This window comes from Adiantum capillus-veneris, chromosome 27 (assembly GCF_014529385.1).
Source record: "Adiantum capillus-veneris isolate H3 chromosome 27, ASM1452938v2, whole genome shotgun sequence".
Lineage (NCBI taxonomy): Eukaryota > Viridiplantae > Streptophyta > Polypodiopsida > Polypodiales > Pteridaceae > Adiantum > Adiantum capillus-veneris.
Genome location: NC_140957.1, coordinates 26,008,941 through 26,023,234, shown reverse-complemented (window position 1 = coordinate 26,023,234; position 14,294 = coordinate 26,008,941). Strand labels below are relative to the sequence as shown.

The following is a 14,294-nucleotide window of genomic DNA, read 5'->3' as shown; positions in this document are numbered from 1 at the left end:
GGTTAAATTCAAGGACTATCCTGCATTGGATGCAAAGTGGATGGAGGAGGAGGACCTAGCAGATACTCCTCAGATTTTGGACCTTTACCTTGAAGCATTCGGTTTAGCATAGTCTACTCCGATAGAACCCCGATTTCAGCATGGGTGAATCTAGTGCAGCAGGCTTGCACAAGAGGGGAGTCACTCCGCTCCTTTGTCAATGGAATGCTCCAACGACCTTTAATTGAATGATGGACAGGATTTTCTCAGAGTACAGATCTTTTCTGGGCACTTTCTTTGATGACATTATTGTCTTCTCCAAGGATGACGCAGACCATAGAGCACATCTGCTATAGGTCTTTCGCTTCTATCTGTTTTGCAGGCATAATCGAGAGCAATTACAATTCTTTCAAGAGGGAGGTATGTCACAAATTGATGACGTGGCAAGACACCCCAGAAATGCGCCGACAGGCTGACGTGGCAGCCAGCAAAAAATCCACCGCAAGACGTGTTGACATGCTGACGTGGCATGCCGTACGAACAATTGTGCGGACGTCCCGCTTTTTACGCTGACAGCCGTACGAATTTCCGAAATTGCGTTGAGAAGCTTTTTGGACATAATGCTTTAAATTTTAAAAGCTTTTGGAAGACCAATTCTTTTTGGGAACTTCGCTTTTGAGTTAAAAGATTTTGGGGCTCTGCTTTTGGGCATCCCTTGTACCAATAAATAAGAGGGTTGGGCCTCATTACTCAGAGCATTTAGACGCAGAGTCTGAGAGTGAGCGCCTACTGACTCTCTTGTACTTTGAACACAGATTAATATAAAAAGAAATACCGAAAGGGGTGTCAGTCTTTGGAGCCAATACCTTTGGGTACGGAACTACGTCGGGCCGTGTCATCTTTGTGAACTGTTTTGAAGTGAATCTCTATTGTGTCGCGGTAGAATCTTGACTTGGGGTGTCCAAGTTGGTTAGAGATACTGCTATACTGAGAGTATTCTGTTGTATGACTTTATGAAATGGAATTCCCAAAATTGAATATGAATGATTTGTACTCTCTCATGTGACTTGTTTGAGTGCAGGAACTGAAGATGAAATGACTGCTGCATTTCAATCTTGAAAATCTCTATAGACATGATCGCAAAAAGGATTAGTTAATCCGACATCAATGAGGTCCGGGATGGATCTAGATGCGATTACTAAATACGTTGCTGGCAATCATGGTTTGAGATTTGGAATGAAATTTTTATGTGATTTATTTGATTTGTCCTGTGATGTGATGTGATTGTTTGTACAAGTGCTAGATGTGTCATGTCTAGTGCGTCGGTACTTAGAGTCAATGTATGATGGATTGGTTTGTGGCCTCTGTCTATTTTGCAGGCGTAATCGAGGGCGATTACAATTCTTTCAAGAGGGGGATATGTTACAAAATGGTGACGTGTCATGATCACCCGTTGACGTGGCACAATTGTACGGACCCCCGCTAGTAGACTGCTAACATGGCAGGCAGTACCGACGCTAATGTGGTAGGCAGTTCGGATTCCCGTAAATCCCGCTGACATGCTGACGTGGCACAGCCTACGGATTTCCGCATTCAACATTATCAGCTTTTTGGGATAGCTTTTAGGACAAACAGTTTTTGGGCCTTTTGCTTTTGAGTTTAAGATTTTTGGGGCTCTGTTTTTGGCAGCCCTTGTAATATAAGGACCCTAGGGGCCTCACTTCTAAGAGCATCTGGACGCACAGTCTGAGAGCTAAGGACCCGCGGGAGTTGTACTTTGCTCAAGGATTAATATAAAAAGAAATACCGCAAGGGGCGCCAGTCTTTGGGGCCAATCTCTCTTGGCACAAAACTACGTCGGGCCGTGTTGACTCAAATTGAATTGTGATTTGCCTGTTTTGAGTGAATCTCTCTTTTGTCGCGACAGATTCTATCACAAGACGGGCACCACATGCCAACGGAAAAGAACAGACTGAACAGACTTTTAGCACTTCAATAACAACTGAAAGAGAGAGCACATGCGACACGGAGTGACAGAATTCCACCCCAGAGAGTCTAGGCCCCAAACCTTGGCGCCCCTTTCGGTATTTCTTTATATTACTTGAACTCAGAACAATGCCGCTACTCGTGCGCTGCACCTTCAGCCAGAAGAGTGCCAGAAACTAAGCCCTTTGCACTTATTTAAAGGCCCTTGGCCTTGAAAAGCAGTTTACATGAAAAGCTTGAAACTCAAAAGCAACTGGCTCAAAAGCTGGCGTTGAAAACTACCAAGTGTAAATATCGGAAATCCGTACAGGCTGCCACGTCAGCAGGCAAGCATCAAATCAAGGAATTTCGTACAAGCTGCTGCGTCAGTAGGCCAACGCAAATCGCGGGCTTCCGAATAGCTACCACATCATCATCTTTTACGCACCTATATCTGTGTGTATAAGCGGGTCTTGCTTTATTTTCATCTCTTTACGTTCCTGGCACCATCTGACGGGGTCCCATAAGTTGGTGGGAACTTCAACTTCTTCTGCTGCTTGTAGGGTTTAGGCCCCTCGGCCGGGATCTGCAAGTCGGCTCCGTTCTTCAGTGGTTTGACACGTCAGCAATTTGTGACAGATTCTAGACTTGGGGTGCCCAAGTTTGTTACATGGGACAACTTATAAGTTGGGTCTTTGTTTGCGTTAGGCATGCCACATCATCAGTTTGTGACACATGATGATCTGATACAATTGTACAAAAAAGCATTTGGATTGACTTGAGTTTTGGATGGATGAATTTTGACATGGTATGGCCGAAGGCATGCTGCCGTTATATCATGAGGCAGATGTTCACTATATGTGACTCTCCACAAACTTTGGATGAACGATCGCATCCAAAGAGACATCATGTTGAGAACTCTCTGATGAGATCCGATGTCATTTTATATGCACTAGAATGGTGTACACCCGTAACATACTCTCCATAATTGAAAGTATGATGTTATTTAATTAGCCATTTGAAAGATTTATTTATTTTTTTACATTATTATTGAAAGCATTACATTAGTAAGCATTGTTGATTTGTTAAGCACTGCAATCGAGGAGGATTGCTTTGATTTAAGAAGCGGTATGTGATGGGTTCTAGATTTGGGTTCTGCGTCGAGGTCATAGACGCATCTGATCCATGCGTTCATTTGACTAGTCACAGATTCGCTTCCCCTAATAAGGTGGTCCATACCAATCTCTAGATCAAAACCAAAACCTTGAGTGTCGTGAACAATTATCCCTATGTGATATTTGTATCTATGTCCACGTGCACGGCACTAGCACATCTAAGTGACCGGCGGGCCTAGAACCAACTTGACTGTGTTTTGCAGATTCTGGCCGAGGGGCCTAAAACCTAGAGGAAGGAACATGTATCAACTTATAAGTGCCCGCCTAGGGGCCAAAGAGGAAAGAAATTGAAAAGCAAGTGAGGGTATGCAACTATGACTTGCCTTGTCATGCGTGTCCTTCTAGAGGCTCACAAAGTTGCTAGGCTAGATCTTAACTAAGACTGACGCTAACCTGTAGCAGTAGCTTGTCCACGTGGCTCAAGTGCAATGCACACATAACATTAATTTATCCATCATTGTACATATCTAGTTTTTCATTGGGAGAGTCTCCCCACCCTTTGTTGTAGCCCTCTCTAGTAGGGGCAATTTGTAGCCCATTGAACGGTTTTTTCAACGAATGTAAGGATCTTTTTTTACAGAAAACAAAAAAAACTTCTTTAAGTATCTCACCAGATTGGACATCTTTTGAGCCTTAACATTTTTGTTACCTCTACAGAAAATCGTGTACTTGATAAAAGACCATTCTTCCAGGCACAGTGGCACTCTTTGAAGCCCAGAATATACTCTTATTTGATTGAAAAAGGGATACACCTTGTCTTCAACAATTAGTTCAGCATTAACTCAAACTGCATTCTATCCTTTGTTAGCTGGTTTTTTGTCACCAAGTGCCTCTTAACTGAGCAAAAAAAATTAAAAACAATGCAGCCACCCACAATATATAAACTTTTGAAGCACAAGAAGTCATATGGTAATACCTTGCTTTTGCCAGGAGGGATTTCTGCAATCGTGTCAATCCTCAAGTTCTCTGCCTGCAAGTCCAAACGGACCCAAATCTTACACTTCATTCATTTCAGTCAGACTCAAAACATGCCCAAGAGTATTACGTGATGACCATTACATACAGCATCTAAAGCGGGTTCTCCTTGAGCATCATACACCCTACCAAAAATGTCCTGCCAAAACAGCCAGCAAAAAACTCAGAGTTGAGTTCTTCAAACATGAGGCCATATTGCCATCCAACCGTTTGTGAAATTGTGCAACCACTACAGAGCACCAATGGTGATGTACTACCACAAGAGTGCATACGATCACTCGCCAGACATATACAATCTCAAGCGTTTCATGCACAGGGAGCCCACATTCATATTTGATGCTGGATAATCAATGCACACATGTTACTTCAACAACTGAGTTGCTGCAAGATGCATACTGCATTGTAAACAGGCTGATTTGATGGATTGAATGCCTCTCCTGTTACTTGAAAACAGGTGGCTCCGAAAGAAGTGCCGCCAGTGACAGTAGTTTGTCCTTCTGCACCACCAAGCATGCTCAATGTATGAGAAATTGCAAAACAAGGACCTTTCACAACCCCAAGCAGGCTACTAATGTACGAGAATTTAAAAATACCAGAAAATGCAGAAAAAAATTCAAGGAAAAAAGTGAAAAACACAGAAATACGACGTATAAGCCTGCTATAGGAAACAAAAAACTTAAATTGAAGGAGGCAGAGCTCAGATTAAACCCAAGAAACAACTATTAAGTAGCTACAAGATCGAATTCAAACCTGGGCAAGGGAATTCTTTGGCTTGCATGTTGGAAAGAGAAATCTTGACACCTGCCAAGGCATGGTTGTTGTAATTCAGAAGTAGAGAACCGGCCAAAGTGGCACTGCTGAGAAATAAGCTACGCCTTGTCCGTTCCAAAACCAAAGATCGCCCTTCATCTGCCAAGAACGACCTTCATCTGCGACTAGATCAGATGAATGCATGCAAATCTGGATTCTGACTAAGAAGCTAACACCACCAAACAACATAAACCTCTCTCAAAGGGCATTATTCAGCTGTGTTGTACATTGCAATTGTGTCTTGGCAAAATTGTATGTGCTTGTGTATTCACAAACTCTTATGTATGTGTATGTGTGTGAACCTGTACAGACACACAAACACACACACACACACACACACACACACACAAAAAAAAACACATGCAACTATGTGTATGTGTATGTGTGTGAACCTGTACAGACACACAAACACACACACACAAAAAAAAACACATGCAACTATGAATATAATATAAAGTTTCCACATTTATAAATAAGTATATGTGTGTTTACCTTGATTTATGGATACGTGCTATAAATAAATGCAGATGTGAACAACTAGATACTCTGAATGTGTTCATGTATGTGTATGTGCACGCATGTGTGCGTCTATTTAATTTCAAATGTGTGCTAAATATACTACACCGACATTGATGGATACATAAGAAGTAGTGAATTAGTGATGTGTGTGTGCGCGTGCGCGCTCTTATGTTTGTCCGATCCTGTCTTTGCAGGAGGCACAATCATAGTTACCCGGAACGTGGAACGGGAACGGCGACGAGATCCCCGCGGAACGGGGGAATGGCTAGGGGTCCGGAACGGGAACGGCGCGGAACGGGAGGTTAAAAAACACCCAAATAGTGCATTTTTTAGCTCCTTGTGTTTAAATACAAGGAGTATTAGAGTGCTTTGACTCTAATACTCACAAAAAACTCGTTTTGAAGACCATTCAACCTTGCTATGACTAGACGAAGATGAGAGAGAGAGAGAGAGCTTGAGAGAGTGAGAGGGAGAGACTCGAGAGAGTGAGAGGGAGAGGGAGAGATTTGAGAGAGTGGGAGGGAGAGGAAGAGAGCTTGAAGGCTTGAAGCCTTGAGCCTTGAGAGAGTGAGTCTTGAGAGGGAGAGATCTTGAGAGTGTGAGAGGGAGAGAGCTTGACCCTTGAGGATTAGCTTGTGGAGAGAAAGGGGGAGGGGGGTGCATTTTATGAGTCCTTGAGGCCTTGCACACTTCAAAAAGAAGCCCAAACATTTACTTCAATTTTTCCAATTTTTGCCAAATTTGTTTGTAGCCATTGGCCGTTCCAGGGGCATTCCGGAACATTTCGGGGGCGTTCCGGAACGGCCATTCCGGTTTGCACTAACCACCTGGAACGTCAGACGTTCCGGGACATTTCGGAACTTTCGGGAAGGGAACTGCCCCCCAGAACGCCGGAACGGGGGCTAGGGGGCGTTCCCCGGTAACTCTGGGCACAATGCCTTGAGGATCCTTTCTCTATCGCCGAATTGCATGGTGCCTTGCTTGCATTGGGACGGTGGAGATCTCCTGGTTGGGACGGACTTACTGTGGAATTTTTCCTCTCATTTTGGGATGCTCTTAAACAACCCCTGATCTTCATGATAAATGTGGCATGGGAAAAACAGGATCTACCAATTTCATGGAAAGAGGGCTTACTTAAGTTGTTGCCCAAGCAAGCGCTTTGCGAGCAGTTCTCTCATTGGCGGCCCATAACTTTGATGCCGGTGATATACAAGATTTTGGCTAAAATGTTGGTCCACCGTATCAAGGACTATTTGTTTACAGGACTTCATCAGGCTCGGTATGGTTTCATTCCTCGTCGTCAAATCATGGACAATTTGGCCAATCTTATGATTGGCATGGAATATGCTAAGTATACGCAACAAGATGTGCTGGTCATGCAAGTTGATATTGAAAAGGCCTTTGACACTGTGCACTGGGACTTCATTGCTGCCACAATAAGATGTCTACGATTTGGTCCTAAGTTGGCCAATGTGGTTTATTTCTCGTATGATTGTAGTACATCTTCGGGAATCCTGGACAAGGAATTGACAAAATCGTGGCCACTTGGTTGTTCGGTTAGGCAAGGTTTCCCTATTAGTGCTTTGCTGTATGCAATTGCTTCTCATCCTTTGTTGATGTATCTTGATCACTTGACCTTTGCGCAGCGTCTTCAAGGTTTGCAGCTACCATCGGATCATACTTTGATTGGGCAGGCTTATGCAGATGACTCGCTATTTATGCCCCGCAATCAGCAAAACGATGTTCAAGAGATTATGAACGCTTTGGAATTGTTTGCGCTTGCGGCTGGTCTTAAAGTCAATTTTGTCTTATTTGTGGCGAACGCGTGCTCACAAAAAAGGTTTGCGCTTGATATCGATGGAAAAACTTTGTACACCAAAGCGCTTTGGTGGTTTGAATATTTTGGACCTGCGTCGGCATGTCATTGCTAGGAAGGCTATGCTTTTGCCTACACTTGTGCAACAATCTCAGCCTTGGACTCTTATGTTTGCACACTTGAGTCAGCATGTGGTTACATCCTCATTTGGTCAGTGGCAATCATCCATGTGGGAGGCAGTATTTGGTAAGATGGATGGTCATATTCCTGGATGCCCACTTTCTTCCACCTTGCTTTCTGCATGGAAAGAGGTTACGATTCATCTCTCATGGAATGCTCGGAGGGAAGGAAACTCACTTCGTGCGGAGAGCCTTCATTGGAGTCGGGCTTTTTCTGTTACTTTGGTCGACCGCTCGCCTCGCCAGGCGTATTTCCTCTCCTGCCGTGGCATTGGAGTGGTTGAGGATGTGGTGGATGCAGCTGGTTTCACTTTCGAGTTTCCATTTGCCGCTCGTCATTTTGGATTGGGCATGCACTATCGCCAGTTTTGGAGAGAATTACAGCAAATGTTGACAGGTTTCTTGCCCGCTTCACCTTTGGCTGATGGTGATCGCATGTCTGATTGGAAGCTTGGGGAAATGCCATTTCAAGATATTTCTGCTGGCCGGGCATATGCTCTTCTTCTGCCTCGTCCATGGATTGCTGATCATTGCAATGCTATTTGGCACATGCATAAATCGGATATTTGGTGGCGTAGGATTATATCTGCAATATGGGAAAGCTGTTTGCCGTTGAAAGAGCGTTTGTTTCTTTGGCGGTGTTTACTTGGTGTGCTCCCAGTGGGTACCTTTCTTAGGATGCACCGTATCCGCCCTTCATCATGTGTCCGTTGCTTATCTGCCGAGGAGGATGTTTGTCACCTCTTGTGGGATTGTTGTGTCACTCGAGAATTCCTTCGTCAAGTATCTGCATGTATGCGGCTACGTTTTCCCACGACGGTCTTCCATAAGCGGTTTTGGGTTTTTGGTATCTTCTCGCCGACGTTGCAGTGCTTTGCAGCCTTCTTCATGTGGGTCAGGTTTTGGACATACTGGAGCCTGTGGCGACAACGTAATGGCTATATGTTCCATAGCATTCATACGGATCCCCTACCTTTCTTCAAGATTTCCCTTCGGCAGTCTTTGCGGTTTGCCTTGGAAGTTGGTGATATCACGGCAGAGATACATCAGCTTTCTTATGAATGCTTTTAGATATTTTGTACAGCCGAACATTGTTGTGTTCCTTTCCTTGTACATCTTTTTGGTGGGTTTTCCTCTCTTTGAGGTTTCCCACAGATAGTTAAATCAAATTGATTTACAAAAAAAAAAGGTGTGTGTGCGCGCACGCACATGCTTTTATTTTCTGCACAAATACATAATTGATCTGAATTTAATCTCCGTGCATACATGTTTGCGTGTGCAAGCATGCATCCACATACACTGGTATTTGTGTGCCCGAAACAGAAAACACAGGGGAAAAGGATAATGAAGCAAGACTAATGTAATTAACATCTTCTTCGAAATTAAATAAAGAAATAAAAACATATCAACAACAGTCACTAAAGAGCTCGACAAAAGGAATGAGGGAATGAATCTTTGAACATTAAATATTCACAACAAGGGCAAGACAGTTTGAAGACACAATTCTTACATTCAGACTTTATACATCATACGGACAAAAGAGTATGAAGAACAGCTAAATTGTGCTTGTCCACAAAAGGAATCTATATCTGCACAAAAATACATGTATATGCCCATACACTTTTAACCCGTTTTGTATACATAAACAACCCCAAAGATGTAAAGAACATGTGCAGTGAATGTGATAAGAGTAAACAAGTGCAATATATTCACATATACGACACTGTATATGTGTATAATGACACCACATATGTATGCACATGTATATACACACTCAAAAATATGTACATGTATGAGCTGCATTTATACAAACAACAAGCACAGACATAACATACAATCACACACATGTGTAGCCACATCTCCACACACAATGTACGCATGCACAAGTGCGAGCGGACACACACACACACACAGTTCAAATACATCAAGACACTCAGCTTACGAGCATCTCTTCGGAAAAATGGAAATTTTGGAAACTGTATCATGCACGATGCTTCAGAGCAAGCTAATGCCAAAAGCTCGACAGAGGAAAACCTGTTATGGGCGGATGGATGGCGTGCATTTACAATGCAAGTCTCTTGTAAAGAGCGATGAAGGCGGAGGGCAGGCAGCTGCAGTGTCGCCATAGCCATTCTCATCAGCAAGCTCTATCATTCTCTTTAACCTGCATTTCGTTCTCTGACAAGGTATCTACAAACTTTACCTTGAAACTTGTTTGGCTTTTACTGAGAGCTCCATTGGTTAGAAACTTAGGCAGTGTGGGGGATAACTAGGAACTCCTTTGGAAAGCTTAGAGCGCTCCCCCATATGGATCTTGGAGGCGTTTGTGGAGGTCCCTTTAGCTATGGCATGCCACAAACCCTTTAGCTATGGCATGGGAGACCCATAGCGCCGTGATTTGTTGGAGCATGTTGGAGTTTCGTCGGGGGGTGCCTCATTCACCCTCCACATCATTCTTACTCCAGACTGCCAAGTGGCAATGGCGGGTTCCATGGTCATCGGATGTCTCTTTTGGAAACCATGCAGAAGCTTGCTAAATTGGTCATCTGCTTTGCGCTCCACTTCTCTGTGCATCTGCATTCAGCCATGTCGCGACTCTACAGTGGAAGTACATACAATCATTCATTGTTGCAACACACTTGCAACCTCTCTCTCTCTCTCTCTCTCTCTCTCTCTCTCTCTCTCTCTCTCTCTCTCAGTGTGTGTGTGTGTGCGTGCGCGCGTGCATCCTACAAGCGTGCAACAGTTTGTCTCATCTCAACCTGCTTGTTGTCTTGCGTTATCTCAGTAGCTACCGCTACCAATTCATTGAATGAGTGAATGAAAGCCCCTCAATCCCTCTCTGTCTACTTCCTTACACTGTGGTGCTTTGATTTCTTAGCAAGCTCGTGTCCTTCTCTCCTTCTCTCTCTCTCTCTCTCTCTCTCTAGGAAGTTTACTTGGAATGTTCACACACAGACAAAGCACTTGTTCAAAAGAAGACGAGAAGGTGGGAAGTCCAAAAACAAATTCTTTTAGCGCAAGAAAAAGCACATGCATGTGGCAAGTTTTGGCAAAATCTAAAAGGCAAGCGCGTTGAGAGCTTTGGTGACTTGACTCTTGAGGATATGTATATGCATTGCAAGAACCTTTATGAGCAACCCAATGTTGATAAGATGGAGTGTTGTAGCTCCCTTCCATTTTTATGTCTCCCTTCTTTACCATTGAAGATATATGCCACGCGCTTGAGAAACTTGCTACTCGCAAGGCAGGGGACCTTCAAGGTGTCAAGGTTGAAATGATTAAATGGACAAGCAAGAAAACATGATATTGGATATGCGATATGTTTAACCTTGCACTTCAGCATGGCATGCCTCATGATTGGAGTGCAAATTGGATCAAACCTTTGCACAAAGGAGGAGATGTAAACAATGTAAACAACTATCGCACTATAATGGTTGGTTCTTTGATGGCAAAGTTATTTGGATGTATCATGGAGATGAAGATAAGTGAATGGGCTGAAAAGAATGGCAAACGTGCGCTTGGCCAAGCAGGTTTTCAAAAGCATCATAGCACTATTGATCACCTTGTCACTCTTCGAGTTCTTATGGAAGCGTCTTGATTGAAAGGAAAAAAGTTGTATTGTTGCTTTGTGGATTTCAAGAAAGCTTTTGACATGGTACCGCGAGGAAATCTTTGGAGACATATGCAAAGCCTTCAAGTGCCGAGAGAATTTATGCATGCAGTCTTCGCATCTACCAAAAAGTGATATGTCGATTACGTATGGGAGATGGAATTCCAAAATTTTTTGCAAGCACCATTGGTGTCAAGCAAGGATGCCCACTTTCCCCAACCCTCTTTGGGCTACTCATTGATGAATTGGAATGCATGGTTCTTGATTTTATGCAGCAAGAAGGCATAGAAAAGGTTAAGATCGGAAATGCGGTGATCATGCTTTTGCTTTATGCCGATGATGTAGTGCTCTTGGCACATACCTTAGAAGATGCACAAAAGCTTATGAGTGTCTTGGAACGCTTTTGCTTACATAGCGGGCTGATCGTGAATGAATCCAAAACCAAGGTTATGCTTGTAAAGACCCTCAATGACGAAAATCCATGCATTGTATACAACAATGAGCAACTTGAAGTGGTAGATCATTTCAAGTACCTTGGCCTTGAGGTTCCATCCAATCATAAATGGAAGGATTGTGCAATGCATCGCTTGGAAGCCGGAAAGAGGGCTTATTATGCATTTGAGAACATGTGCAATGCTAGAGAGATCAAGTGTTGGGCTCTCAAAAGTACCTCTTTGACACATTGGTGACACCGGTGCTTCTTTATGGAGTGGAGGTGTGGGGTGGAAGCATCGGAAAGTCTACTTGGAAAGAGTTTGAGAATGTCCAAGCGTTTTCTCATCAACTTTCTCCAAGTCAAGACACAAACACCCTACATGCTCTTACTTCTTGAGTCCGAATCGCTTCCCAGTCTTGGGCATGCAAAGGGTTGTGGAGTACATGCTTAAGACACAACGTAGCCCTTTGCATCGACTTCCTAGAATCGCATATGAAGCAAGTCAAAAGGTCCAAAAGACATGCAAGAGCAAAATACTAAGTTCGGGTGGATGCTTGACATCAAGAAATGGTTTGGAAGATGGGATGCATGTCACTTGGTCAAGGATGTGTCAATCGACTCCCAAGTTAATGAGGTCTTCTTACAACACCAATGTATCACGGCTTGGGAGAAATCTAGAGGTTCTCGCTTCAGCCATTACACCACACACGCTGCCCCAAACTACAAATCTCTCTTCTTCTCCGAACGAGGTAACCGAACCCATCCCTACATCCTTGAGCCCATCCCGTTGAGTGCGATCTGCACCATTGCCTCCATTCGTCTTAGCTCCCATTCTCTACCCTGCGAGACACGACGTTGGGGCACTCGCGAGGAGTTTCATCGACTTTGCACCTTATGTCCTCGTCAAGTGCGAGAGAGTGAGTACCACACACTACTTGAGTGCTCAGCTTTTGACCACATTAGGTCCTCTTTTCCCCATATATTCAGCCATGAGCTCTCCCTACATACCTTCCTCTCCCAACCACGATGTGGATTGATGCTCATTTCAGCCATTTTTGAGCATCGAGAGTCACTTATGACCTCCACTCACACCATGTGACATGTTCATTTGGTCCCATAGGTCATATTTGACCTTCGAGGACAATAATAGAACTCTCTCTCTCTCTCTCTCTCTCTCTCTCTCTCTCTCTCTCTCTCTCTCTCTCTCTCTCTCTCTCTCTCTCGCCTATGTATTACGTTGGCGCTGCATTATTATGGCACTGCACATTATAGCATCATTATGGCGTTGTGCATTAGCACTGCCATAAATATGATGCTCAACTCCAGGCATAAATACGGACCCTTCTTGTTTTTTTACAGCCATGTCCTCTCGAGAGAATCTACCCATGGAGAGTGACGATGGCGAGAAGGTCCCTTCATCCATCCCGTCTACAGAGTCCCTACTCAACGAAGCGATATCGACCATCGAAGAGCTGGTGGTAGCAATCTGTCCAATGGCACCGCAAACTGCATCGACTCAAGATGTTGCAGGTTTTGGTGGCAGGATTGATGTTGCTAGAGTTGTTTTGCCTACGACTGAGCAGGCTCGTGGGGATGTAAGAGATGCGCAGGCTCATGCATTGATTATGTTGTCTGTGAAGCGCACTATTACTCCTCATATTAGTTCAGTAAAATCCACAAAACAAGCTTAGGATATTCTAGCTGGTCTTTATGCAAGCAAAATGAGGCTAAAATTACATTGTTGCGCAAAGAGATGGAGTTGAAGATTATGCATGAGGAAGATGAAATGGACACTTTCCTTGCTGGTATCAAGGATATTAATGAGCAATTTATTTCTACAGGCGAAGTCATTTCTGACAATTCCCTTGTGTAGATCGTTCTTGATGCTTTGCCAAATTCTTACCAAAGTTTTACTAGCATTTGTGACCCAAGGAAATCTTGAAGATGTTAAGTTTGATGCATTATGCACATTGTTGTTGCAAGAGTCACTTTCCAGAAAAAATGGGGCTAAACAGCATGCAGTTGAGCAGGCCTTTATTGTTGCTCAAAGAAAAAGTGGTAACATCAATGTAGCCACTTCTCATGGTTCTCTGGGAGTGAAAAAGCACATGTTCCTAATGCTTATGCTAGCAGCACTTCGTCTGGGAATTTTGGTGAAAAGGGCAAAAAGAAGACGTGTTGATGATCACTTGATCAAGCAGTGTCCAAAATTGAAGGCAAAAAAAGATGGTTCCACTACAAGTGCTACAATTGTAGATTCTTTTGTAAAAGGATATTTGTGATGTTGATGTAGATGCAAAGTGGGCATTTAGTGCAGAGTGCACTTATGATACTTCTATCCATGATGCATGTATGCCAGCTGACTGCTGCTGCAGATGGTCATGTGTGGTACTTTGACAACAGTGGTGTTACAAAGCACATTACTTCTCACCATGACTTGTTTTCCTCTCTCGAGGATGTCCCTCATGGGAATTTAGTCACTTGTGTCAACAATGCCTCTTATCTAGTCAACAAAGTTGGAAAGATTGTGCTAACTACTACGAATGGTAGTTTTTTCACACTTGTTGATGCATTGTATGTACCTGGGATCAAAAAGAACCTTTTGTCTGTATCTGCACTTGTTAGACTAGGTCTTGTTGTCAAATTTGTGGATGATAGATGTACATTCCATGATGTCAGTTTTGGTGATGAAATTGTTGCATCTGCATTTTATGTCGTGAGTTGTATAAGCTCACTTTGTATGACAAGTGTGGGTAGAATTTTTCAAATACAGTTGTGGATTTAAAGGCTGTTTCAGATGCAAAACTTTGGCATTCACATTTTGGGC

General features: G+C 43.5%; 1 protein-coding gene across 1 annotated transcript in view; it reads right to left on the bottom strand.

Moving 5' to 3' along the window:
• LOC147421666 (uncharacterized) overlaps nt 1-9,665 on the bottom strand; it is a 52,158-nt gene extending 42,493 nt beyond the window's left edge. Inside the window, exons 1-5 of the mRNA XM_086502958.1 lie at nt 9,453-9,665; nt 4,845-5,017; nt 4,491-4,591; nt 4,183-4,233; nt 4,036-4,089 (exon numbers count right to left, since the gene is read on the bottom strand). Of these exons, the coding sequence (XP_086359084.1) occupies nt 4,036-4,089; nt 4,183-4,233; nt 4,491-4,591; nt 4,845-5,017; nt 9,453-9,556 (483 nt within the window). The 5' untranslated portion in view covers nt 9,557-9,665. The remainder of the gene's footprint in view (nt 1-4,035; nt 4,090-4,182; nt 4,234-4,490; nt 4,592-4,844; nt 5,018-9,452) is intronic.
• Nucleotides 9,666-14,294: the final 4,629 nt, after the last annotated feature.